This window comes from Lepus europaeus, chromosome 11 (genome assembly GCF_033115175.1).
Source record: "Lepus europaeus isolate LE1 chromosome 11, mLepTim1.pri, whole genome shotgun sequence".
Taxonomy (NCBI): domain Eukaryota; kingdom Metazoa; phylum Chordata; class Mammalia; order Lagomorpha; family Leporidae; genus Lepus; species Lepus europaeus.
Window position 1 is genome coordinate 90,956,518 of NC_084837.1, and position 26,165 is coordinate 90,982,682.

A 26,165-nucleotide genomic window follows, 5' to 3' on the forward strand; every position below is an offset into this window, starting at 1 on the left:
GTGGTTTTTGTTTGCATTTCTCTGAGGACAAGTGGTCCTGAGCATTTTTTTCATGTGTCTGTTGGCCATTTGAATTTCATCTTTTGCAATATGCCTGTTTAAGTTCTTTGCTTATATCTTGACGTGATTGTTTGTCTTGTAACAACAGTTCCTTGGGCTCTTTGAAGATTCTGGATGTTAATCCTTTATCAGTTGCATAGTTTGCAATATTTTCTCCCAGTTTGTCTTCTGTCAGTTGCCTCTTCACTTTGCTGAGTGTTTCCTTTGCAGAAGAGTCTCAGTTTGATGTAATCCCATTTGTCTATTTGTACTTTGATTGCCTGTGCTTCTGGGGTCTTTAACAAGAAGTCTTTGCCTAAGCCAATGTCTTGCAGTTTCCTCAGTGTTCTCTTCTAGTAATTTGATGGTATCAGGTAATAGGTTTAGAGTGGATTTTTATGTAAGGTGTGAGGTAAGGGTCTAGGTCAATCCTTCTGCCTGAGGAGATCCAGTTTTCCCAGCACCATTTGTTGAAGAGACTGTTCTTTCTCCAGGCTTTGATGTTAGCTCCTATGTCAAAGATTAGTTGGTTATAGATGCATGGATTGATTTCTGGGGATTCTGTTCCATTGGTCTACATGTCTGTTTTTGTACTAATACCAAGCTGTTTTGATTCTAACTGCCCTGTAGTATGTCCTGAAATCTGGTATTGTGATGCCTTCAGCTTTTTGTTGTGGACGATTACTTTAGCTATCTGAGGTCTCTTGTGTGTCCATGAATTTTAGCATCATTTTTTTTTCCTAGATCTGAGAAGAATATCACTGGTATTTTGATTAGGATCGCATTGAATCTGTAAATTGTTTTCAGTAGTATGGACATCTCCCAATCCACAAACATGAAAGATTTTGCCATTTTTTTGTGTCTTCTATTTCTTTCTTTAATGTTTTGTAATTTTGATTGTAGAGATCTTTCACATCCTTGATTAAACTTATTCCAGGGTAGATATTTAGCTTTTTTTTTTTTTTTTTTTTTTTTTTTTTTTTTTTTTTTTTTTTGTAGCTGTTGTGAATGGGACTGATCTTACAAGTTCTTTCTCAGCCATGGCATTGTCTGTATATACAAAGGCTGTTGATTTTTGTGTGTTGATTTTAAATCCTGAAACTTTACTAAACTCTCTTATGAGTTCCAATAGTCTCTTAGTAGAGTCTTTTGGTTTCCCCTATATAGAATCATGTCATCTGCAAACAGGGATAATTTGACTTCCTCTTTTCCAATTTGTATCCATTTAATTTCTTTTTATTTCTTAATGGATCTGGCTAAAACTTTCAGAACCATATTGAATAGAAGTGCTCAAAGTGAGCATCCTTGTTTGGTTCTGGATCTTAGTGGGAATGCTTCCAACTTTTTTCCCCAATCAATATGATGCTGACTGTGGGTTTGTCATAAACTGCCTTTATTGTATTGAGGAATGTTCCTTCTTTACCAAATTTGCTTAAGGTTTTTATCATGAAAGGGTATTGTATTTTATCAAATGCTGTCTCTGTATCTATTGAGATAATCATATGGTTTTTCTTCAATTTGTTAAAGTGATGTGTGACACTGTATTTTTAAATTATGGAAATGTTTAAGCTTGAAAGTATATAAATAGGGGCCGGCACTGTGGCGCAGTGGGTTAAAGCCCTGGCCTAAAGCACCGGCATCCCATATGGATGCCGGTTCTAGTCCCGGCTGCTCCACTTCTGATCCCAGCTCTCTGCTATGGCCTGGGAAAGCTGTGGAAGATGGCCCAAGTCCTTGGGCCCCTGCACCCGCATGGAAGATCCAGAAGAAGCTCCTGGCTCCTGGCTTCAGATCGGCACAGCTCCAGCTGTTGCAGCCATCTAGGGAGTGAACCAACAGATGGAAGACCTTTCTCTCTCTCTCTGTCTCTACCTCTCTCTGTAACTCTTTCAAATAAATAAAATAGATCTTAAACATAATAATAATAAAAAGAAAGTATATAAATAGTGAACCTCCAATACACATGTCACCCTCAGTTTTAGCAGTTACTTGTATTTTTCCAATCTTGTTTCATCTATTTCCTGCTGCCTTTTTAATTCTCCAGGTTATAATCACGTTGATATCAGAAAAGTGTTTTTGTTTGTTTGTTTGTTTTCTGACATGGCAAGATATCCCAGCACCAAATCTGGAATCAACCGTTTCTCCCATAAACCATGATTGCTTTCAGTAAGGGATGGTATAACAAAATTGAAATATAGGTTTATTGAAATTTTTAATTTTATTTTTATGTACTGTGCCATTGTGTCTCGTAATGGTAGCCTTGCTCCATAAGCAACATTACATTCCTCTGAAAGGAGAAGGCAGACACATCGCAGAGATGAGACTAAAGCTTCACTGACCAAAATGTTAGGCGTACCTGACAGGTGACTCTAATGTTGATGGGTAAATACCATTTAACACTATCAGGTTGCCTCTACTACCAAAGAAGGAATTCCTCAACTTATAAATACATGACTTTTGAAGGTTTGCTTTTGCTACCCTTTGGTTTTTTTGTTTGTTTGTTTGTTTGTTTGTTTTTTAGTATTCAACCCACTTTCTCATAGTCATAAAACACATCATAAAACATATTATTGACTTCCTATATCTTAAAGTCTATATATTTATATGAGAGGGAGAGACAAAGATCTTCCATCCACTGGTTCACTCCCCGGATGGCCACAATGGCCAGGCCTGGACCAGGGCACAGCCAGGAGCCAGAGACTTCATCTGGGTCTCCCACGTGGGTACAGGGTCCCAAACATCCTCTGCTGCTTTTCCCAAGCCATTAGCTGGATCAGAAGTGGAGCAGCCAAGACACAAACCGGCAGCTTAACCTGCTACGCCACAATACTGGCACCTGTATATTATTTTCAGAATGAGCCAAACCCAAGACTTTGCCTCATTTTCCCTCCTGCTGCCCCACTGCAATAAAATGTATAGAAGCCAGAGGTGAAGAAGCCCATAAAGGAGAAAAGGCTGTCTTCATTCTAGCATGCCGAAGGGCTGCTGGCAACCACCCGCCCTTCCTAAAGGAGCGCTGCGGTCAGCTTGTGCTCGGCCCGCACAGAGCTCCCTCCTTTAGCCCTTCAGGAGAGCAGTCGAGCAGAAATCCAGATCAGCTTCTTTGTGGGCGGGTCCTTTGGTCTCAGATACGCCATGTGAGGGAAACTGATGGCAGAAAAGAGAGACTGAATAACCAGGAAAATGGCCAGTGGAGGAAAATAAAACTAATCAGAGAGAACTTCACTGAAAGAAGAAGAACATAGCATATATAGAGATCCAAAAGCTACTACATCCATTCAGTGAGTACAGAAAGACATGAATTTTCAGATTTAAAGCGCATAGCAAGTGCTGAAACAGAGAATCAAGTAACATACTCTACCCTATCCTCACAGAACTGCAGACTTCTAGGATAAACAGAAGATCCAGAGAGAAGTCATGCACAAAATGACAAGTGTCAGGCCAGATCTCTCATCAGTAATCTGGAATGCTTTAAGACAGTAAAAGATTGCCTACAACACTTTGAAAGGAAATTGTGTACAGTCCAGGATTCTATATCCTGTCCAACTATTAATCAAGAATAAGAGCAAAAGAAAATTCCTTTGAGACATTTAAGAACTCAAAGTGTACTTTCTCTTGGAACGAAAAGAAATGAGTGAATTACACATTCACTGTCATTTTTCTTGAGAAACAGAAGATCAGCATTGAATTTTTCATTAAACATTTTCATTTGGGTTTTTTGTTTTAATTTTTTAAATCTCATTTCTGCAAAAAGGTTTCGCTGTGGGGAAAATAAAGAGGGATTATAAATAGTACAATTAGTAGTTGTGGATTTATACCATATAGTTAGCTTTAAAGCTGTGGCAAACAGCAACGGAATTACTTTCAGCAGGCTGAAATATTCCATATAATTGTACATGTACCTAGCTCAAAATGTTCCATGTCTCCCAACAACTCCCAACAGCTGGTGGGCAACCCAGGACTGCTTGCATCGCAGGCACAACTGACTGGTACGCCCATGGCCAGCAGAAGCAACAGCATCAATTCTCCCATCACAGCTGGAATGACTTGATCTGGCTTGAATTAGAAAGCATCATTCTGACTGTGGTGTTGAAAATAAACCCGAGGATGGAGCGGTGGGACAAGGGGAGAAGAAGCAGAGACCAGTTGGGACATCAGTGCAGTATTCTGGGCATGGTGGTGACAGTTGAGGTGCTGAAGAGAAGTCAGAGCCCAGGTGTAATTTGAAAGAAGAGCTGAGAGAATTTTCCGACTGATTAGAAGGAGGAAGAAGAGGAGAGTCAGGGTTTTTTCGTCTGAGCAGTAGGAAGGGGAGGGATAGGTTGAAGGAAAAGATTAAGTTTTAAATGTTAGATTTCAGACATCTGTTTAACCTGCAAGATGTCAGTTACTTGGATTGGCACATGGACATATGAAGATATTACAGAAAATTCATGGAAAATGGGATTAAAAGATAAGTTCATTTTGGTACAAGAAAATTTTAAATCTATGCCTAGTTTTTTCATAATAAACATTTTGCATGAACTTTTTGGAGATGCTTCATATATACCTTCTGTTCTGATGAAAAGTCTGAAATGGAGATACACTTTGGGAATAGTCAGCATGTAAATTGAATTTAAAGGCTTGAGATTGTGCGAGATCACTTAGGAATAAATAGAGATGAAGAGGTGTGAGGACTGGGACTTTACGGCACTTCATCATCTAAGGATCAGGGAGATAAAAAGTAAGGCAGCCAGTGAGATAGAAGAGAGTCAAGAACGGGGCCCTAGGAATCATCAGGAGAACATGTGTCAAGGAGTCACTGACTAGTTTATGCTGCTAAGAGCCTAAGTCGGATGAGCCCTGAAACTCACTGTTGGATTTAACAACATGGTTGTTGGTGTTTTCCTCGAAAAGCTCTGTTATGTTTTCTCATACAGCCACAAAGGTACTAGGATCTAAAAACAAAGTTGTCTGGACCTAAGTACTTAATAAATGGAACTGTTGGGCATTTCTTGCCCTAGGAGGTGTTGTGAAAAATCCTGAGATCCCAAGAAGGACACAAAATAAGAAAGTTAGGTATCTCTGCTTTGGAGGGTTACATTAACTGAGAAAATGGAGGTGACCGCCTACCTTTTTCTTTGTGCTAAAAAGCTTGACTTAGTGATCTTAAGTCTGATTAGATTATATGCAGTTACTAAGCTTTTCCTGACAGTGTTGTTCAACATAAAATGAAGACAACTTTATCCTACAAAATGTCAGTAATACATCTTGCATGCATTTTTCTTCTTGCCTCCGTAGGTATGGTCTGAATATGCGTTGCCTGGCAGCTCGGGTCAACTATAAGACTTTGATTATCATCTGCGCACTCTTCACTTTGGTCACAGTACTTTTGTGGAACAAGTGTTCCAGTGACAGAGCGATCCAGTTTCCCCGGCACCTGAGTAGTGGCTTCAGAGTGGATGGATTAGAGAAGAGAGCAGCAGCGTCTGAGAGTGACAACTATGTGAAGCACATGGCCAGACAGCAGTCTGAGGAGGCCTTCCCTCAGGAGCAGCAGAAAGCGCCCCCTGTGGTGGGAGGCTTCAATAGCAACGGGGGAAGCAAGGTGTTAGGGCTCAAGTATGAAGAAATTGACTGTCTCATAAATGATGAACACACAATTAAGGGGAGACGAGAGGGGAATGAAGTCTTTCTGCCATTCACTTGGGTCGAGAAATATTTTGACGTTTATGGAAAGGTGGTTCAGTACGATGGCTATGATCGGTTTGAGTTCTCTCATAGCTACTCCAAAGTCTATGCACAGAGATCCCCTTACCACCCTGATGGTGTGTTTATGTCCTTTGAAGGCTACAATGTGGAAGTCCGGGACAGAGTCAAGTGCATAAGTGGGGTTGAAGGTTGGTATCTGTTCCACTTGCATCTTCCTAGCCTGGTCGTGTTGAGGCCAGAGGAACTGTCGGTGTTAGACAGCAGGTACATCACTTACTGTCTAGAGATCTTTCATCGCCCTGACGTTGTAGGGAGTAACGGGTTAGGTCTGAACCTGCAGTGACTTTTTAGATTATGTGACTCCCAGGCTGTATTTAAGATCATACCTGAACAAATAGGGTTATTCCATTAACCTGCCTCTGAACTCTCACCAGGAGGATCAAGGAATGAAATATCTATAAGAGACAGGAACAGGAACAGGACCATCCAGTGGCCCTGGAAGTGTCCGCCTGTGGCCTTGTTACCTGGTTAACCAGATGTCGTCTCTGAAAGCGACGACAGGATGCACAGACCCTGATGTCTTTGAACGTGTGCCGAACTCGTAGTCTGCCACATGCTGTCTTTTACTGTCTTTCAGCCTGGGGCAGTTGCATTTCCCTTTGGGTATAAGTAGGACATTTTGTAATTTGCTTTTCAAGCTTATGATTGACTAGAAAGGTATCATTTTTAAACAGGGGGAACAATGTCATCTGTTTTGAGGGGCTGGCGCTGTGGCATAGCGGGTAAAGCTGCTGCCTGCAGTACCAGCATCCCATATGGGTGCTGGTTCAAGTCCTAGTTTCTCCACTTCTTATCCAGCTCCCTGCTAATGCATCAGGAAAGCAGCGGAAGATGGTCCAAGTCCTTGAGGCCCTGCACCCACGTGGGAGACCTGAGTGAAGCTCCTGGCTCCTGGCTTCGGCCCAGCCCAGCCCTGACCATTACAGCCATTTGGGAAGTGAACCAGTGGATGGAAGATTCTCTCTTTCTTTCTCTCTCTCTCTCTCTCTCTCTCTCTCTCTCTCTCCCCCCCCCCCTCTCTCCCTCTCTCCTCTCTCCCCTTCTCTCTCTCCCTCTCTCTGCCTCTCTCTGTCTGTAACTCTGCCTTTCAAATAAATAAGTATTTTTTGTTTTGAGATTGCTTCACTTCTTCATTTTGTTATGATTTTAATATCTTAATATTACTATCTTAAAATCTGTATTGAACATGCCTTGACTTGATAGATTTTTGCTTCAGAAAGAGGTTTGTGCTCACCTGGTGATACTGTGGATGTTATCAGACTGTCAGATCGACGGCCTGCAGCCCACCCCTGTCTTTGAAACTAATGCTAGCTTTATTCCTCATATTGGGAACTGGAGTCTGCATACTCTGATGCAGTTTCTTCCCTTATATATTGTTTATTTTTTAAGGTTTATTTATTTATTTGAAAGGCAGTTACAGAGCAAGAGAAGAAGCGACACAGCTCTTCCATCTACTGGTTCACTCTCTGAATGGCTGTAATGGCCAGGACTGGGCCAGGCCAAAGCCAGGTGCCAGGAGCTTCATCCAGGTCTCCCATGTGGGTGCAAGGACTTGGGCCATTCTCTGCTGCTGGGAGCTAGATTGGAAGTGGAGCAGCCAGGACTTGAACCAGCACCCATAGGGATGCTGGCACTGCAGGCCATGACTTTAACCCACTGCACCACAGCACCGGCTCCTATTTGTGTTTTTAATAATATCTTCACCAAATGTCTAGAAGGGGTTAGATTCACCTGTATTCTTACCATGTCAAGATAATTGTTACCACATCTGTGTGTATTTTCTGGAGGTCTTTGTACTTAGACATATGCTTTAACAGAGTTGTGTTGCTATTATACAGGGATTCAGAAAGATAACAGTAGATTTCAAAGCTGTTCTCTGTTTCCCCGTAACATATTAGGATTACAACGTTCCCCCTTGTTATTGAGTTTTTATTCTGTAGTGAGAACCTGCCATGATATCTGTGATGAATGAGGCTATTCTCTTTAGTTGGACACTTAGATTGTTGCCAGGGTTGTTTTTTTACTAATATAAATAATGTTGTAGATATTTACTGTTAATCTTCATGTGCTGTTTTAATTATGTTCTCAGAGTACTGCTAGTAGAAATATACTGCTCTGAAAATATAATTAACTACCATGTAAAATAGTATAAACTCTGAATCAGTTTTGTCAAACTCCTTTCCAAAAAGGTGAGACCTACTGAGACTTTCAGTAGCAGAGTGTGAGAATGCTTTTGTTACTCAACTCTTGCCACCATGGAAGATTTAGTTTCACTTTTTCATTTGAAAGACAGAGGTCTTCCATCCATTGGTTCACTCCCCCAAATGGCTACAACAGCCAGGAGTGGGCCAGGCTGAAGCCAGGGTTCAGGAACTCCTTCCAGGCCTTAGGTGGCAGAGCCATCATCTGCTGCCTTCCCAGGAGGCGCATTAGCAGGAAGCTGCGTCAGGGTGGAGCTGGGAGCTGTCAGGCACTCCATAGGGGATGCAGGCTTCCCAGATGTCATCGCGACCACTGCCGGATGCCTGCTCTTGGAGTATCTTTGGTGTTTTGATATCTTTTTGATATTTAACCTTGTGTTCATGTTCTTTCTTCTAGTGGTGTGATTAATATTTTTCTTCCATGTATTTGTATGAATTCTTATTTATAATGTAAGATTAGCAATGCTGTGACATTTGTTAAAAAATATTTTCTTCAATGTGGTTGTTTTTTAGTTTTACTTATGATTTCTTTTATAAAGTTTTAGTTTTTTTTTTTTAATAAAAATTTATTTATTTCGAAAGGCAGAGTTACAGAGAGAGGGAGAGATAGCAAGAGACCTTTATCTGCTGATTTGCTCCCCAAATGTCTGCAATGGCCACGGCTGGGCCAGACCAGAGCCAGGAGCCAGGAGCTTCATCCAGGTCTCCCAAATGGGTACAGTACCCAAGACCTTGGGGCAATCCTCCACTGCTTTCCCAGGCACATCAGCAGGGAGCTGGATCAGAAGTAGAGCAGCCTGGACTCAAACTGGCGTCCATATGAGATTGCCAGCACTGCAGGCGGTGGCTTAACCTGCTACACCACAATTCCCGCCCAAATTTTTAGTTCTGTTAATGGATTTTTTTTTGTTTCTTTAAAAAAATTATTTAGAAACAGTTACAGAGAGAAAGGAAGATACGGACAGAAAGATCTTCCATCAGCTGGTTTATTCCCCACATGGCCACAGCAGCTGGTGCTGGGCCAAGCCAAAGCCGGGATCAAGGAGCTTCATCCAGATCTACCACATGGGTGGAAGGGACCCGAGCACATGGGCCATCTTCCGCTGCTTTTTCCAGGTGCATTAGCAGGGAGCTGGATCAGAAGTGGAGCAGCTGGGACACGAACTGATGCCCATAGAGGATGCTGGCGTCACAGGTGGTGGCTTTACCTGCTGCACAATGACAACCCCTACTTCTTTGTTTTATGTTTTAAAAGGCATACCAGTAATGGAAAATTTTGCTCAGAATTTTATGAGAAGTAATTCATTAGTGAATTATTTTTAAGAACCTATAGCTAAATAAACAACTGTAATTCAATTATAAAACACTCCTTAAAATCTTGACAATTACATTTTTGACAGGAAGGGTAGAGAAAAGTATTCCAAGCTCAGATTATTATATTTTAAATTGCTTAGTTAAAATTGTCTTCTTAAGTAAGTAAATACTTTAACTATGAGATGACATACCGAGTCAGCTGAAAAATCACCATGCCATGACACTGGAGGGAGAGGTGATTGTGTGATTAACACGAGTGTTAAGTAAAATGTCTACGAGTTCAGGGCTAATATTTAGACTCCAACTGTGATGATATCATCTTGCATGCCTCTGAACTGTGTGAAATCTGTGTGAAATACAACATCTATAGCTGTGAGCAACAGGCATTAAAAGTCCATCCTTGAAAGGTAATTGATGGTGTTGCATTGCTGTCAGCAAATACTGAGAGGGTGAATGAGTATTGAATTTTGTTTTTCATATTTGGTTTATTTGGTACTAGTTTGCAGTAATTATAAAAACAGTATAATAAGGAAGCTGAAAAATTGCTGATAACTCAGTGACATTCTCCAGAAGTGAACCGGTGAGGAGTGCTCTTTAGAATAGGCTCAACAGTGGTGGACGTGACTCTTCATTGTATTTCTCTTTCTTATAGGTGTGCCGTTATCTACACAATGGGGACCTCAAGGCTATTTCTACCCAATCCAGATTGCACAGTACGGGTTAAGTCATTACAGCAAGAATCTCACTGAGAAGCCCCCTCACATAGAGGTATATGAAACAGCAGAAGACAGGGACAGAAGCAGCAAGTCTGGCGACTGGACGGTGCCGAAGGGCTGCTTCATGGCGAGCGTGGCTGAGAAGTCCCGGTTCACCAATGTGAAACAGTTCATTGCTCCAGGTAAGTTACACACTCTGTGCCTGCCAGTCTTCTGTTGATTTGTGGCACCTGGTATTCCCTTAAACTTTTTATATGGTTTTCAAAAACACATTAACAGACCCTTTCTGTTGCATACACAAAGAAACAAATGGTATCACCCGAGTGAAATCCTTGACGAAAGAACAGCTGAAAAATCAAGATTATTGAGAGAAATGTTCACCCTGTGAAGAGCCAAGCCAGAGATTAAATAAGAAACAGATCATCCATGTTGTGTACCTTCCCATAACCCATAGGAATGATGTTCCTTAATTTAATATGTGGTAGATGATAATTTAATTTTTAAAATACTTTTGCATTATGTAGAAATTTTTTATAGAGGGAGCTAGCCTTTCCTTTGCCTATTTTTTGCCAATGTCTTTATGCTTTTTCAAGAAAATATGACACATATTTCTAAACAAGCCTGCTTCCGATATTGAATTTTGTTAATGTACAAGATTATCTCAAACTTCATATAAAACCATTTTCATTAATAAAATCATTTATAAAATCAAATTAACTTTATGCAACATTTCCCCTTTTACGAAGGCAGTCTAATTAACTAGGATATAATGTATTTTTCTACACTAATCAATATCCATGAGAATTAATGAGCCCATTGCTTAGAAAAAGACAATGGAATAGTTTTAGCTAGCACCTCTGTGGGGATACATCATCAAGAGCAGAACACCCCCTTTCCCGCTGACCCGGCAGTCGGTAAATAAAGAGGAGCACCGCTGTCCGCCCTCTGCTGTGCTCCCTCCTTGTCCTTTGTGACGGCTGTGGAAGTCCCCGACCTTGAAAGCCACAATACAGATCTACTCATTCTGGATGGCCAACAGTAATGGGTCTGTGAGTGCTGACTGCAGTGTGAATAATGGGTGACCTTTGTTTTTTTTTCTGTAACTAGAACTTCTTTTTCCACATGGCATTCTGTGGTTTTCCAGTCTATAGAGCGTCTTTGCTTATTGTAAACCAACAGGCATGGCTGAGTAAGAAGGTACAAGGAAATGTTTTTAAATATTTAGCTACGATACCTAAGAGGTGATTGGAGCAGGGAATACTAGACTTCGGTTTTGGGTGCATTCAAAGGAGCCTGTTTTGCACTTAGTGATGTTGTCTGGATTAGTGTAGAAAGGAGCAGCCCTCATCTAGCTCTCAGGCATCTGGGAGGTTTTCTAGAGTGATCTTTTGAATGTGATCCTTTTTGGAGTAACAGATTTCCTTGTACACTTTTGGGTGATATGGGTAATACAGTAGGTAGGTAACCACATGCTAAGTGAGAGATGCTCACCCTGGCCATAGCCAGGAGCTGGAGAGAAAACTGCTTCCTACGCAATTCCGGGCATGTGGAAGAGAGAACTCTGTGACAGCCGCTCTACCAGGGCGACACAGCGACTCAGAGGGGGAGCTCGCTGTTGGTGGGAGTGTGCTAGCTGGGACTGGGGCACGTGTTTTGATATCCTGGATGTGCCTGTTGCGTATTATGAGGATATGAGGGGAGGGATGGTTTGAGGTTACATGGCAGTTACTGCTCAGAGCAGAGAAAGGAATCAGAAAGGTGAGACAGTTTTATTGAAGCCTAAGTGTGAGAGGTGAGGCTTTTTAGAGGGTGTAGGCCTCATGAGAGACAGAGGTAGAGAATCGTGGTTGAGAGAAGGTCAGCGCTTGTCCATAAAAGCAGCGGCCTAAGTGAGGCAGCACTCGGGCCCACGGGCTGCGTTCCGTTGGCCTTGTATTTTTTCCTTTCTTGGAAACAAAATCATCTACAATGCAGAATCATAAAATGAACCTGCTGCCTCTTTTTATTGTCTCATTGATGAATAATGTTTTGTTCCTAATTTTAAATGAATAGAAGGCCGGCGCCGTGGCTCAACAGGCTAATCCTCCGCCTGCGGCGCCGGCACACTGGGTTCTAGTCTCGGTCGGGGCGCCGGATTCTGTCCCAGTTGCCCCTCTTCCAGTCCAGCTCTCTGCTGTGGCCCGGGAGTGCAGTGGAGGATGGCCCAAGTGCTTGGGCCCTGCACCCCATGGGAGACCAGGAGAAGCACCTGGCTCCTGCCTTCGGATCAGCGCGGTGCGCAGGCCACAGCGCACCAGCTGCAGCAGCCATTGGAGGGTGAACCAACGGCAAAGGAAGACCTTTCTCTCTCTCTCTCTCACTGTCCACTCTGCCTGTCAAAAAAAAAAAATAGAAACTTTAGGCCTGTCCTATTCTGTTAAATTAAACTAGCTGTCCATTTCCCAAAGCACTCTCATTTCATTCCCATGAGCTCACTTTCTTCTGTCTCTGTAGCCACTCTGTCAGATTCTTGTGAACGTCTTTTGTGCCCAGCCCTCATCCCTCCATGTCTCTCCATCTGAGGGCCTCTTCTCACTCAGTGTAGGAAACCTGTTGATTAAATGAATGAATGAAGACAGCTTGTATTGTATTTCAAAATGCTGACTTAAAGAATATTATTTTTTACAGCTTCATAGAGTTGTAATTGACAAATAAAATTATGTGTGTATTTCAGGTGTTCAATGTTATGCCTTGATATATCAAGTACAGGTAGATACTTGTACTGAGAAATGAGTACTGTAATCGAGTTAATACATCTGTTGTCTCACATAATCACCCCGTGAGAGAGAGAGAGAGAGAGAGAGAGAGAAAGTGTGTGTGTGTGCTCGTGAGAACATTTAAGATCTACTCTCAAGGCCAGCATTTTTAGGTTCCGTATAAAAGTGATATCATTTTTGTCTGATGCATTTCACTTAGCATTACGCACTCAAAGTTCATCTGTCTTGTCACAAACAACAGGATTTCGTTCTTTTTTATGACTGAATGAGATTCCATTGTGTATAGATGCCACTCACCCATCACCAGACACATGTTATCTCTGACACATGTTATCTCTGTATCTTAACTATTGTAAATAATGGTGCAGTGGACATGGGAGTGCAGGTATCTTTTTGAGAAACCAATTTTATGTTAGGGGTATATACCCAGAAGTGGCATTGCTGGGTCACATGGCAGTTGTATTTTTAATTTTATGAGAAGCCTCCATACTGTTTATATAATGGCTGATCCAGTTTACATTCCTATCCAAAACGTATAAGGGTTCCCTTTTCTCCATGTTCTTGTCAACACTATTTATTTGAAAGGCAGACTTAGAGAGATCCTCAGTCCTCTGGTTCACTCCCCAAATAGCCACAACAGTCAAAGCCAGGTGCCTGGAATTCCATCCAGGCTTCCCACATGGGTGTAGAGGCCCAAAGACTTGAGCCACCTTTTGCTGCTTTCCCAGGTGCATTAGGGATACTGGATCAGAAGTGGAGATGTCAGTGTTGCAAGCAGCAGCTTAACCCTCTGTGCCAGAGTGATGGTTGCCCCTTCGGTATTCCGACAGCGATGAGGTGATAGACCACATGGCTTTCATTTGCATCTCCTTGATGATGAGTGGTCCTGAGCACCTTTCTGTGTAGCTTTTTTTTTTTTTTAAAGATTTATTTTATTTATTTGAAAGACAGAGTTACAGAGAGAGGTAGAGACAGAGAGAGAGGTCTTCCATCTGCTGGTTCACTCCCCAGATGGCTGCAATGGCCAGAGCTGCACCAATCCAAAGCTAGGAGCCAGGAGCTTCTTCTGGGTTTCCCACGTAGATGCAGGGGCCCAAGCACTTGGGTAATCTTCTGCTATCCTAGGCCATAGCAGAGAGCTGGATCAGAAGAGGAGCAGCGGGGACTAGAACCAGCGCCCATATGGGATGCCAGGGCATTAACCCACTGCGCCACAGCGCCAGCCATCTGTATATCTTTTGACCAGTGGTGCCATGTAGAAAAATCTATGAGAGCCTTTGTCCATTTTTTAATTTGATTATTTAATTTTTTTTGCTATTACAAATTCTTGATATATTTTGGGTATTAACCCCTTATCAGATACATGGTTTGCAAATATTTTCTCATGTTCTGTAGGTTGCCTTTTCATTTTGTTGATTGTTTCATCAGTGGTGCAGATGCTTTTTAGTTTGATGTCACCTTTCCCCACCTTTGTTATTCTTTGCTTTTGTTGCCTGTGCTTTTTGGTATCATATCCAAAAAATCATTGTCAAGACCAATGTCAATACTGACCTAAAATATGTATCATGCTCTGTTGCCTACAGCACATGTACATGTACCACAGATACCAAAACCAAGCAGTTGTAGTGACTCCTTGGATTAATTGCGCAGAGAGAGTAGTGGTCTTGGATTTCAACAGCAGAAAAGTTGGAACTTTCTACTTGTCAGTTTGAAGCTGAGTGCTCAGGCAGCTCACTGCTTGCAGTGAAGCTCAGACATGGGTAACTTGCTCTCATTCAGATCTTCCTGAAAGGTGTTAGCAGGCAGGGTGGCCTCTTACACCTGTCTGTGAAATTAGAAGACCTGTCTCATAAGACTGCTGGGAGGATTAGGATTGGTAGCTGGCTGTCACTTCTCTGACTCGGCAACCCCCTCTGCTGGTGTGAATGTTTTATGAAAACCACCAGTAGATTTTTTTTTAAAGGTTACATCCCATAATATCATTTATTTTTGCGTTATTGGTACTGATCTATTGTATTAAGACAAAAGTGATTGAACCATATCATTTCATTAAATTTGTAGAAAGTAAAAATTAGAATGGAATTATGGGAGGAAATAGGTGTGCCTTCAGCGTTCTCCCAGTTGGACTTCTGAAGATGGGTTATTGTTATCTAGTTTGGCCCAAATAAATGTCATAGTTAATACAGTTGTCCGACAAACGAGACATCTCCCTAGAATGGGAAAATAAGTAACACCAGGGCAGTCTGCTTTGCGGACTGTGACTTCATCTTGAGTGATTCGTGCATCAGCTCAGAGTCCTTCAGTGTCTCGGGGATGTGCACTGAGCTGCAGATTCCATTGCACTATAAATGCAGAAAATGCTAGTTCAGAGAAAGTACATGCTGACTTTTTGCCAGATAAAATGGATTTTTGCTGTATTTGAAGTTTACTTCTGAAATCCATTTTTTAAAGTCACTCAAAGCATTCGTTGATGTTCTCATTCTTGATACAACTTCCATAATTGTCTGGTCCATCAAATGAATTGATTAAGAACCTTGTGCCAAATCTATCTATACGGGTGGAGTCCTGTGTAGCAGAAGTTAAATGATGAACTCAACAAGCTGTTGCCCTCCAGGCTGGTCACATCCTGTAGCCATCGCAAGTTCACATTTCTCATCTTGGCTTCTGGTGACACACAGATTTCCTTAAGTTCCCCCATAGCAGAGATTGAGTCCTGTGCCTGTGTCTAAGAAAAAGATCCTTCACTGATGATTCTCACCAGGATGGCATTTCCAGGATCGTCTGTCTGTCAGTCTTTGAACTGTGGTCCAGGAAACCTGAATTCTGGTTCTCGCTTAGCAGTAATTAGCTTTTGGCCTTGGGCAAACCATTTAACCTTGCAAAGCTTGGGTTCCTCCATCTCTAAAAAGGGCATAATAGTTCCTGCCCCGTGAACCTCAGAAGATTATTATGAGGTGGTACATAGGATTTGAGTTAGAAAGTGTTGTATAAAAATTATGCCTTCTGGCCGGCGCCGCAGCTCAATAGGCTAATCCTCCACCTGTGGCGCCGGCACACCGGGTTCTAGTCCCGGTCGGGACACCAGATTCTGTCCCGGTTGCTCCTCTTCCAGTCTGGCTCTCTGCTATGGCCCGGGAGTGTAGTGGAGGATGGCCCAAGTGCTTGGGCCCTGCACCCGCTATGGGAGACCAGGAGAAGCACCTGGCTCCTGGCTTCGGATCAGCGCAGCATGCCTGCCGCAGCAGCCATTGAAGGGTGAACCAATGGTAAAGGAAGACCTTTCTCTCTGTCTCTCTCTCTCTCTCTGTCCACTCTGCCTGTCAAAAAAAAAATATGCCTTCTTATTAATATGTTCAGTTTCTTTTCTTAGTAGATCTAGATGAACAATATTCAGAAATCATCTTGCTTGTAATTAGTAATTATTGTATGCGGTAGAAATTTCCTATTAATTTTGTCAAATAAAATAGCTCTTACTGTTTGATTACTATGTGATAATTAGTGATATTAACTGCTTTTACTTATTTCTACGTTCCAAGCCCTTGTCTTTTTTTTTTTCCCTTTACAATGACAGCCATCTTATCTCCAGCATGGGAAGGAACTGAGGCTCGAGGAGATGCATCTCACAGACTTCTCAAAGCGAGTGGTAGAGCAGGAGCTCCAAAGTGAGGTTTTTAACTCCAAATTCTGTGCTCCCTTACTCTTCCCACCCCTCATTTTTCATACACACATTTAATTTCCAAATTTTTTGAAATATCTGAAAACGTCATTTTTAGCATCAAGTTAGAACACATAGTAATAGCACTTACTGTTATTAAGAGGGTTATATGAGTTAATATTGTAAAGTGCATAGAACATAGTAAATACACAATTTAAAATTCACGTGCAACCGTTTTTTTCCTCCTGCCCTTTCTCTGGCAATATGTATTAAGCCAACTTTGGGCTATTTTTTTCCTTTTGAAGAGTGGGTATACTAGAATAATCATTGAGATCTAGAAAAGGCAGTATAATCATCAATACCTTAGCCATTTATTATTGCTTAAGATTTGTTTATTTGAGAGAGAGAGACAGAGAGAGCTTCCACCTGCTGGTTCACTCCCCAAATGGCCACAACGTCTACAGCCAGGCCAGGCTGTAGCCAGCAACCTGGAGCTCCATCCAGGTCTCCCATGTAGGGAACAGGCCCAAATGCCTAGGCCATCCTGCAAAGCCTTCCCAGATGCATTAGTAGGGAGCTGGATCAGAAGAGGAGCAGCTGGGACTCAAAGTGGCATTCATATGGGATGCCAGCATCGCAGGCAGCAACTTAACCCAGTGCGCCACAGTGCCAGCCCCGCCACTTGTTCTTAATCCCTAGTGTAAACCAGAGAGGGGAAAAGGTAGGAGGTTTAGCCTGTTGCTCACAAGTCATCATAAACTCATCAGCCATAGTTTTGTACTGGTTGATGGTTAATTTGTTTTAAAAAAAAATTAAATAATGATGCGATTTGCAACATAACTGAGATGCAAGTGTCAGCTTTGTATGACGTGGCTGTCAGGGTGAATGGCACCACTTCAAGCACAGAAGCCCTCCTCTAACACTGCATGTCCTGTCCTGTCGGTGTGTCCCCCTGCAGAGACCAGTGAAGGTGTGTCCTTGCAGCTGGGAAACACAAAAGACTTCATTATCTCATTTGACCTCAAGTTCCTGACCAATGGGAGCGTGTCTGTGGTTCTAGAGACCACGGAAAAGAACCAGCTCTTCACTGTGCACTACGTCTCCAACACCCAACTGATTGCTTTCAAGGACAGAGACATATACTATGGCATCGGGCCCAGAACTTCGTGGAGCACAGTGACCAGGGACCTGGTCACTGACCTCAGGAAAGGAGTGGGGCTTTCCAACACAAAAGCTGTCAAGCCAACCAAAATCATGCCCAGAAAGGTGGTCAGGTTGATCGCAAAAGGGAAGGGGTTCCTGGACAACATCACTATCTCCACGACGGCCCACATGGCCGCGTTCTTCGCTGCCAGCGATTGGCTGGTGAGGAACCAGGACGAGAAAGGTGGCTGGCCGATTATGGTGACCCGCAAGTTAGGGGAAGGGTTCAAGTCTTTAGAGCCGGGGTGGTACTCTGCAATGGCCCAAGGGCAAGCCATGTCTACGTTAGTCAGGGCCTATCTGTTAACAAAAGACCACGTATTCCTCAATTCAGCTTTAAGGGCGACGGCCCCTTACAAGTATCTGTCAGAGCAGCACGGGGTGAAGGCCGTGTTTATGAATAAACACGACTGGTATGAAGAATATCCAACCACGCCCAGCTCCTTTGTTTTAAATGGCTTTATGTACTCCTTAATCGGGCTGTATGACCTCAAGGAAACCGCAGGGGAGAAACTCGGGAAGGAGGCGAGATCGCTGTATGAGCGGGGCATGGAATCCCTGAAAGCCATGCTCCCCCTGTACGACACGGGCTCGGGGACCATCTACGACCTCCGCCACTTCATGCTCGGCATGGCGCCCAACCTGGCGCGCTGGGACTACCACACCACCCACATCAACCAGCTGCAGCTGCTCAGCACCGTCGACGAGTCGCCCGTCTTCAAGGACTTCGTCAGGAGGTGGAAAAGCTACCTGAAGGGCAGCCGGGCAAAGCACAACTAGAGCTCACGCCACGGCCACACCGCACGGCAGCCCGTGCCCTGGCTCGGCGTGGCCATGGCGTGCTGGGAAGCTGTGTCCTGGGTGTCTGTGGGCTGCATCAGACCGGCAGGTGGTTCCTAACAGCAGTCTTCTGAAACAGTCGCGTTCCAGGAGCTGGTGTGGAGGCAGGAGGGGCGGGCAGAGCAGCTGTTGAGTCAGTGGGCTGATAAAGATGTTTCGCATTGCCTTGCTGGCCGCTCCGTGCAGTCCCCCACTCAGCTAGGTGCAGGCCGACTGGTACAGCTCTCTTTTAAAATGTGGATTATTTATATTTAGATGGAAAGCAGACTTCACAGACGAGTAACGTGCTGTGACAGTAAATATGTACTTGTGGCCTGGATGGTGGATTGTGTTCAGCTGCTTTTCTGTAGATTAATTTCCTGGGAGTGAGTGAGCTCTTGTTGCATTGTTCCATTTGTTGTATATGGCAAATATTTTGAATTACGATTTTCTTCAAACGTGGGATGTAAAAACACAACCAGTGTTCAGGCTTCAGTTATATAACGTAAGCACAACTAAAATGAAACTTGTTGACTGCACAAGAAATGACACAATGTTTCCTGTTTTCTGAAACTTGCTCTACAATCAGCGAAAGTTTGATAATCAGTCTGTCCTCCCACACTCCCTGGTGGTGCTTTCTTTCTGTCCATGTCTAGAATTCCCTATTTCATTTCAGACTACCCTTGAGAGTCGTGTCCACTTCAGGGGAGGGACATTTCCAGGACATCGTTTGGGATATTTATTATGAACCCAAATTTGGGAAGGAACTCGTAATTTGAAGGCCATCGCCGCTCCCTTTCAGGATTTTTCCCCCTTTAAATAAAAACACTTGGTCACAGATTATATGTAAGAATCATCAGAGTTTTTCCAACCTGGATCATTCTTGATCATCACTTTGCAAGCTATTGGTTCTGTGCAGTGTTGTTGAAATTTAATTTTAGGTTATTCCCACCGTGAGAAGGGCTGCTGCTGCATGTGCTGTCCGTGTGTGGTCGGGGCTGTGTGTCGGTCACTCAGTCCTGCTGTACCTCACGGCAGGAGGCCCCGGGGCCCTCAGCGTGGGCAGAGGACACCACGGGGCTTCAAACGTTGGGTTAAAATGGAGGGGGTTGATTTTGCTCTGGTTTTGTCTCGGAGTATGACAGTGTGCTAAATCAGTACTCTAGCTTACATGCTCGGGAGACTGAGTGTGACACACAGGCAGCTTATCTGGGAATGAGATGCACATTTGGGAGCCAGGTGGGTTACTTGCCTACACACTGTCTTCATTAGGTTTGGCCTACCAAGCACTACTTAGAAACTGGAAAATATATACAGGTTCATGTATGTAGTGTACATGTCAAAATACATATCTAGGCATCACCGTGGGCAGGAGTGAGGAAGATAAGGCTCAACATGGAATATTAAAGTAGCCACAGAGGAGGGAGCTTAAACTCCCATTTTATGTGGCCGTAACTCTGAATTCCACCCACAGCCAAAACAGTTGTAGGTTGTTACATCTTCCCCAGTTTTGGCCGTTGTGGTTCTTCTACACCAGATGCTTCAGCCACGGTTAGACTACGTCTCATTGTCTCCCTTGTTTTTGTTTTGAGTGGCGATGTTCAAAATAAACTTTGTGCAATCTGGGAACCCTTCTTCCTGCATCATATTTGTTATTCTTTGGAGAGGTCCAGACTTCTTCGTGTTTGCCTGCTGGTCTGCAGTGAAAACAGTATGGTGCTGCCTCTGTGGCAAACGCCGGCGCCTTAACCACGCGGCTGTCCCCTCCGCAGAGGGCGGCGAGACTTCGGACCTGCCCCCCACCGCCGTGGGCTTTCCACTGCCTTCCACGCTGCAGCAGCCCGGCCTGTGCTGGGCCTCGGGCTGCTCAGAGCACGCACTGCCCCTGAGCAGCGTTGTCAGTACGGACCGGTGCTGCTCAAACCTGGGGCTGCCTCTGCAGCACGTCTTCCTGTGCTGTGCCACGTGGGGCCACAGCCCCGGACCATCCGCCGCGCTCTTGTCTCCAGACATGCAGCCTTCTCAAGGGATTGTGAATCATGCAAAATGGTTACTTACTCTGAGCTTAGAAAGACTAGGGAGCATACTTTGCATGTCAATTTTGTTTATTTTTAAAATTTTCTCTTTAAGATTGTAGGTGCTGGGTTTTTTTCTTTTTTCTTTATCTTGAGTTAGCTTGCATGTTAAATCTGTTGGCACTTCAGCTGTAAAACCAGCCCCAGGTTTCTGGATGCAGGTCAAGTTGGACCCTTCAGGAGTGACCATACGTAGAGGCGTCAGCCGAGAACCGTCCAGCGTACGTGAGCCAAGGCGGAACCAGCAGACAAGCACAGCTCTGCAGATGTGGCCGTCCTTCCCCTTTGTCTGTGAGCCTCGCCCGAAAGCTGCTGTTCTCATCCTGCGTGTCGTTGTCTCTCGTGTCCTCCCCGGCGTCCGTGTGGGTCTCATGCCACGTGTTAAATATGCAATAAAGTGTTTACCGGATGCCCCCGGAAGGGCGTCCTTTGTACAGCTGTACAGACTGCAGTTGAAGCACAATGTGCACATGCTAGTTTTATATACAGCAAAACTTGATTTTTTGCAGATGGAAAGGTATTTTGTTTCTATACAAAGTAAACGGATTGTTTGTGCTTAATGGAAAGCTGCTTTATAAAATTGTAAAATAAAGTTTTTATCTTAAAAGGAGTATGTGTGGACACTTCTCTTTCCTCCTGTGATTGTTCTAAGATGATTCCAGCTCGGCCAGCAGCTCCCTGGCAGTCACTTCCTGTGCAGCCCATGATGGATGTTCAAGAAGGACATCCTGGGCCCTGTCAGTCCCCAGTGGGGAACAAAGAGGTGACGTGAGCTTGACCGTGAGGAGCTTCCGTCTGCAGGGTGAGCCAAGGGATGCCAGACAGTTTGAGAAAAATAAATGGCTACGTTGCGTATCAGTCAGGTTGATGGGGGGTGGATATTGGGCACCTAAGCTGGGGTCCCACGGGTGGGGCCGGGTGGGAGAAAGGGGGTGGTGTTATGGACAGAGCAGGGGTACCCGTCCAGCTGGAGGGAGGCCCCTCTCTGTGCTAATTCAGGCTGGGTGACTGAGCATTTGTGCCTCCTGCATTTTCTACACTGCCCCTTCTTCCAGATGACACAGAGCAAAGTTGAGGTTCCCAAGGACATAGAAAGTGGGAGAGCAGTCTGGCTCCACGTTGTTTCACTGCACATTGTCTGGGGATTAGAGACTGCATTCCACTGGTGGCTGCGCAGGTTTTGACAAGCCGCTAGTCAGCCTTTTTGGCAGCTCCTCTGCTGAGCTGCATGGGAAACAGCCATGCGGTTGCAGGCAGTCTCCGGCCAGTGAGGTCCCAGGCCACTCTTGCTTTTGGTGTTGCTCTGCATGGCCACACTGTCGGTGCACTGGCCATTCTGCCCTCGCGCCCTGCACAGCTCACGTTGGTTCCCCATTGTCCTCAGAATGCCTCCTTCATGTCCTCGCTGGTCAGCCAGCCACGGGGCCTCCCCTTAGTATCTTCCCCGGAATCCAAACTCGGCATGGACATTTGAAAACAAAGAGCAAATCTGCAGGTGAAGAACCATCTTCACAGTGCTCCGGGCCCTGAGGCCAACTGCCTTCCACTCCGGACGGACGCTGAGATACCAGTGTGCTCTTGGGACAGATTCCTTCTGTGTGCTCAGACTGGCTGCATTTGCTTTCAGTTGCTAGCAGCAAGTAAGCTTTAATTAATAATCCAACGTTTCGGTTAACAGGAAGTAGCATGGCTTTAACAACAGAAGTGAATTTTCTCACGATCCCGGAGGCTGTAAGGTGCCCACAGGGTTGCTCTCTTCTGAGGCTTCTGTCCGTGGTTTGTAGGTGACATCTTCCTGCTGTTGTCCTGGCGTGACCACTGCCCTGTCTGCGTTGTCTGTGCCCTGGCGCCATCCTCCTGCAGGGACACAGGCCAGACTGGGTGATAGCCTATTCCTCTGATCTCATTTTACCTGTTACCTGTCTCCAGATACATGGGCACTGGAGAAAGTCTGTGGGAAAACAGAATTTAAAAGTGTGTGTGGGTGCAAAAAAAAAAATTGAAATTGATGCATAGCTTTCTGTGAGCTCTGAAGACGGCTGTGGCCGCCTGGCTGTTTCACAGCCGAGTATGGAGGAGAAGGAACGGCTGCCAAGGTAGATTAGAAGTTTGTCAGAAATCTGTGCAAGGCCCGGGGGCCAGGACCTCAGTGTGTGACCTCAGTGCCCAGCCAAGGCCGCCGTTTAATGTAGAGATCGCCAGCGAAGGCCGAAGCTCACTGGGCGGAGGTGTGGGCCTGGGGCTCAGCAGATGGGGCTCCTGGCACCTCACAATGTAGTCCGATAACCAGAGAACTCCGTGGTCTTGAGGTTTTGTTACAGACTTAACACATGGGCCATATCCTTCGTTAGCCCATTCTGAGTGTGGGGCTCTGGGGATATAGACACAAAGTGTGTACAGATCACAAAGCGTGGGGAGATTTGGCTTCATGGCACTTTTAAAAATCCCAAGTCTGCATTACTGTACCCATTCCCAAATAGTCAACAATATAGGGATAAAATACTGATTTTCATTAAACCAGCTCGTTAAGGCTGTCACCTTGAAAATGGATGTGAATTTGAATGCAATGTTGCTGACGGGTTTGAATGTTTGCTGCTCAGTTTCTGGTGAGCAGAGATCCGTTCGCCATCTGGCAAGCAGGATGGATCACTGGCGCGTGCGCGCTGCATTTCCTGACTGTTAAGCAAGCCGCGCGCTGTAATCTTGTTAATCCTGTTCCGGGAGAGGAGGATCTTGCAGGATGACAGGCCTGCGGAGCCAGCCGTTCAGCCGCGGTAGCAGAGGGCGCAGCACAGCCGCGGAGCAGCAGCACGGGGCTGGTGTTGGACGCAGGAGACTACCAAGCAGGCCAGGGCGCCTGGGCCTAAGCTTAGCCAGTGCCTTCTGGGGATTGTGCTCCGTTCTCAGAGGCGCCCGGGGTAATCACCAAGGTCGGAAGGGCTGCTCCATTTCAGTTCCGAGCGCTGGTCTCTGGGAGCCGGAATAGGAAGCGAATCCCCGGGGCGGGCGAGGATGAGCTCCTGTTTGTGAGGACGGGAGAGCACCGGGGAAATGGAGTGTCTGCAGTACCACCGCGGGCAGCGGGGGGCGCCAGTCAGCTCTCAGATCCCATCGGAAGCGTGGGCAGGTGCTCAGCAGGAGAGAGTGTGTCCCGTCTCCACCTGGAAGCATCCTCCACGAGAAATCAACCCGAGCCGCTTCTGGAGTGTGACCAAACGCTCTGAGGGTGGGCGTTCCGCGGCGGTTAGGATGCTCCTGGGGAGGCCTGCTTCCCACGTCAGAGTCCCTGCTCCACTTCCGATCCCAGCTTCCTGCTAGTGTGCACCCCGAGAGGCAGCAGCTGGTGGCTCGCATGCTCGGGTTCCTTCCACCCACGTGGGAGACCCAGACTGAGTTCCCAACTTGTGACTTTGGCCTGGCCCTGCTCCTGGCTGTTATAAGGCGTTTGGGGCACAAACTGCAGAACATTATTTCCCCTCCTCCCCCCTTCCCAATAAAATGAAAAAATTTAATTTTAAAAATAATTTAGAAGCCAGTACTGTGGCATAGTGGGTAAAGCCGCTGCCTGCAGGTCTTCCATGCACTGGTTCACTCCCCAAATGGCTGCAATGGCCGGAGCTGAGCCGATCCGAAGCCAGGAGCCAGGAGCTTCTTCCGGGACTTTAGCCCACTACACCACACCGTCGGCCGCAGGTATTCTCAGTTCTTGGTGTCTAGATAGAAGAAACTAAGGTTTTGGATGGGTGTTTCTTACTAATCAGGAAGTGAGTGCCAATTATGAGAGCTCCCAGAGCCGAATCCCATTTGCAGCCGCTCACCACGCAGGAGGCCGGCTGTGGATGACAGTGTGGGAGGCTTGCTCAAGGCCACACGAGAACGCCCCTAAATATTTTCCCAACACCTCCCTACCAGTCCTGCGCCTACCCACCGAGAGCAGAGCCGGGCAGCGCCCGCATCCCGGGGACCCTGCTGACGCCCCGCCTGCCCTTCCCCTTCCCTAACCGCTGTCCTGCACGCGGCGCTAGGGGGCGCTCCGGCCTGCGCACTCCGCGTGCATTCTCCTTCCATTAGGAGAGATCCTGTTGACCCTCACAGATGAACACAGGAGCCCGGGAAGTTCTTCCGCCGGAAGTCTGCACGCTCTGCGCTCCAGTCCCAGGTTCCGAACCATTTTCCCCAGGCAACACCACTGACCCCCTCTCTGCCGACTTCAGCCCTGCAGTCTGGCACAGAGGGCTCCACTAGGGATGCAGGCCCAGCCCCAGCCCTCCCCTGCTCTGTGCCAGACCTGCTGGAACAGGTACCCGAGCCACTGGATGCTGGACAGAGCCCAGACGGAGTGGGAGGGTTTCCAGCATGAGGCCTCCTCGGCGGGCGCCCCCGTTTCTTCTGCTGCACGAACGGCAGCCTCTCTCCAGCACCTGCCTTCGGCTGCTGGGGGGCTTCCCTGGGGGCTTTGAAGAAGCTGCCTGTGCGGAGATGGAAGTGGAGGGTGGCTTAGGACGTGCAGACGTGCACACACGCACGCACTCACTGTGTGCACAGCACACTACAGTCTCCATGGGAGGTGACTCCGGTAGCATAGCCCCTGCCCTCCGTGAAGTGACAGATGGGGGAGGGACACACGTGTTGTTCTCGCTGTGACAAAGAAAGCAAAACATGTTTATGATATTACAATCCCAAGTCAGGAGTCTGAGTCGATGCGCTTCCAGAGCATCTTTGTGTATTACACTCTCCAGAGTCCTTGCGTTACTTATTTTGTCCTCAGAGTGGACCCTAAGGTTCCCAGTGGGCACCCGCTAATTAATGCAGGAGAGACGCTCCCAGGTGCGGCGCCTGGGGTCAGTGTACCCGCCACAGGGCCACACCCCAGGGTCTCCCCAGAGTCGGAGGGAGCTGGGGTGGCGGGGGTGCACCGAGGCAGGGCCACATCTTGTCTGTAGGCCTGGCACTACAGTGACAAGGAAGTGAATTCCAGGCCACCTGTTGCTCTGTTGCCTTGTTCCGAGATGGGTCTTTAAAGAAAACATATTTCAAAGAGGGAACAGTACTTGATCCTGAGGTGCCCATAGCTTCATAGGTTTTAAGAAAGATTGCCTGTGTTCCCAGGGAACAAGCGCCTGGCCTTACAGCACTTGCTGTGCACATTCCAAAAGCCCCGGGAAGGGCTGCGCCGGCCGGAGGTGGACGCTAGCTCGCAGCTCTTGGGGCAGTCGCCTCGCCTTCCCCCACTGAGGCAGCCCCCTGGCTGTGTGCCTATGGACGGCAGGGCGCAGGAGTGGACACGGGGGTCTGGGGAGCGTGGGGAGGCGTGGTTGTAGCTGTGCAGGATGAGGGGTAACCAGGAACCCAGGACAAGTCCCAGGTGTGCGTGACAAGTCCCACCAGGTCCTCTAAAGCCTGGGTCCTCTCCAGGCGTCAGAGCTGTGCCTGTTCCAAGGGTATTTGACAGTTTGTAGAGGGGAGAGGATTGGGGGGTAGGGGGTTCACACACATGGCAGGTGGCCTTATCACTTCGGGTTTCCCTGTGCACGGTCCCTCTGCCCCATTGCCCTGGAGAGTAGGGGCCTTGCTCTTTGGTCTCTCTATCCCGAGCACAGAGCCTAGAGCCAGGCACACGTGAGTAGCGTGAGCTC

At 46.1% G+C, this 26,165-nt stretch overlaps 1 protein-coding gene across 3 annotated transcripts in view; it reads left to right on the plus strand.

The window, feature by feature from the left end:
* GLCE (glucuronic acid epimerase) overlaps positions 1-21,139 on the plus strand; it is a 90,292-nt gene extending 69,153 nt beyond the window's left edge. For 2 of the 3 annotated variants that reach the window (XM_062206218.1, XM_062206219.1), the window contains exons 2-4: positions 5,320-5,918; positions 9,958-10,203; positions 17,391-21,139. In XM_062206218.1, coding sequence (XP_062062202.1) covers positions 5,333-5,918; positions 9,958-10,203; positions 17,391-18,415 — 1,857 coding nt within the window. In that variant the 5' untranslated portion in view covers positions 5,320-5,332 and the 3' untranslated portion in view covers positions 18,416-21,139. Of the gene's footprint in view, positions 1-5,319; positions 5,919-9,957; positions 10,204-16,348; positions 16,440-17,390 lie in introns of all 3 variants that reach the window. The other variant, XM_062206220.1, reaches the window with a different exon arrangement.
* The last annotated feature ends 5,026 nt before the right edge of the window (positions 21,140-26,165 follow it).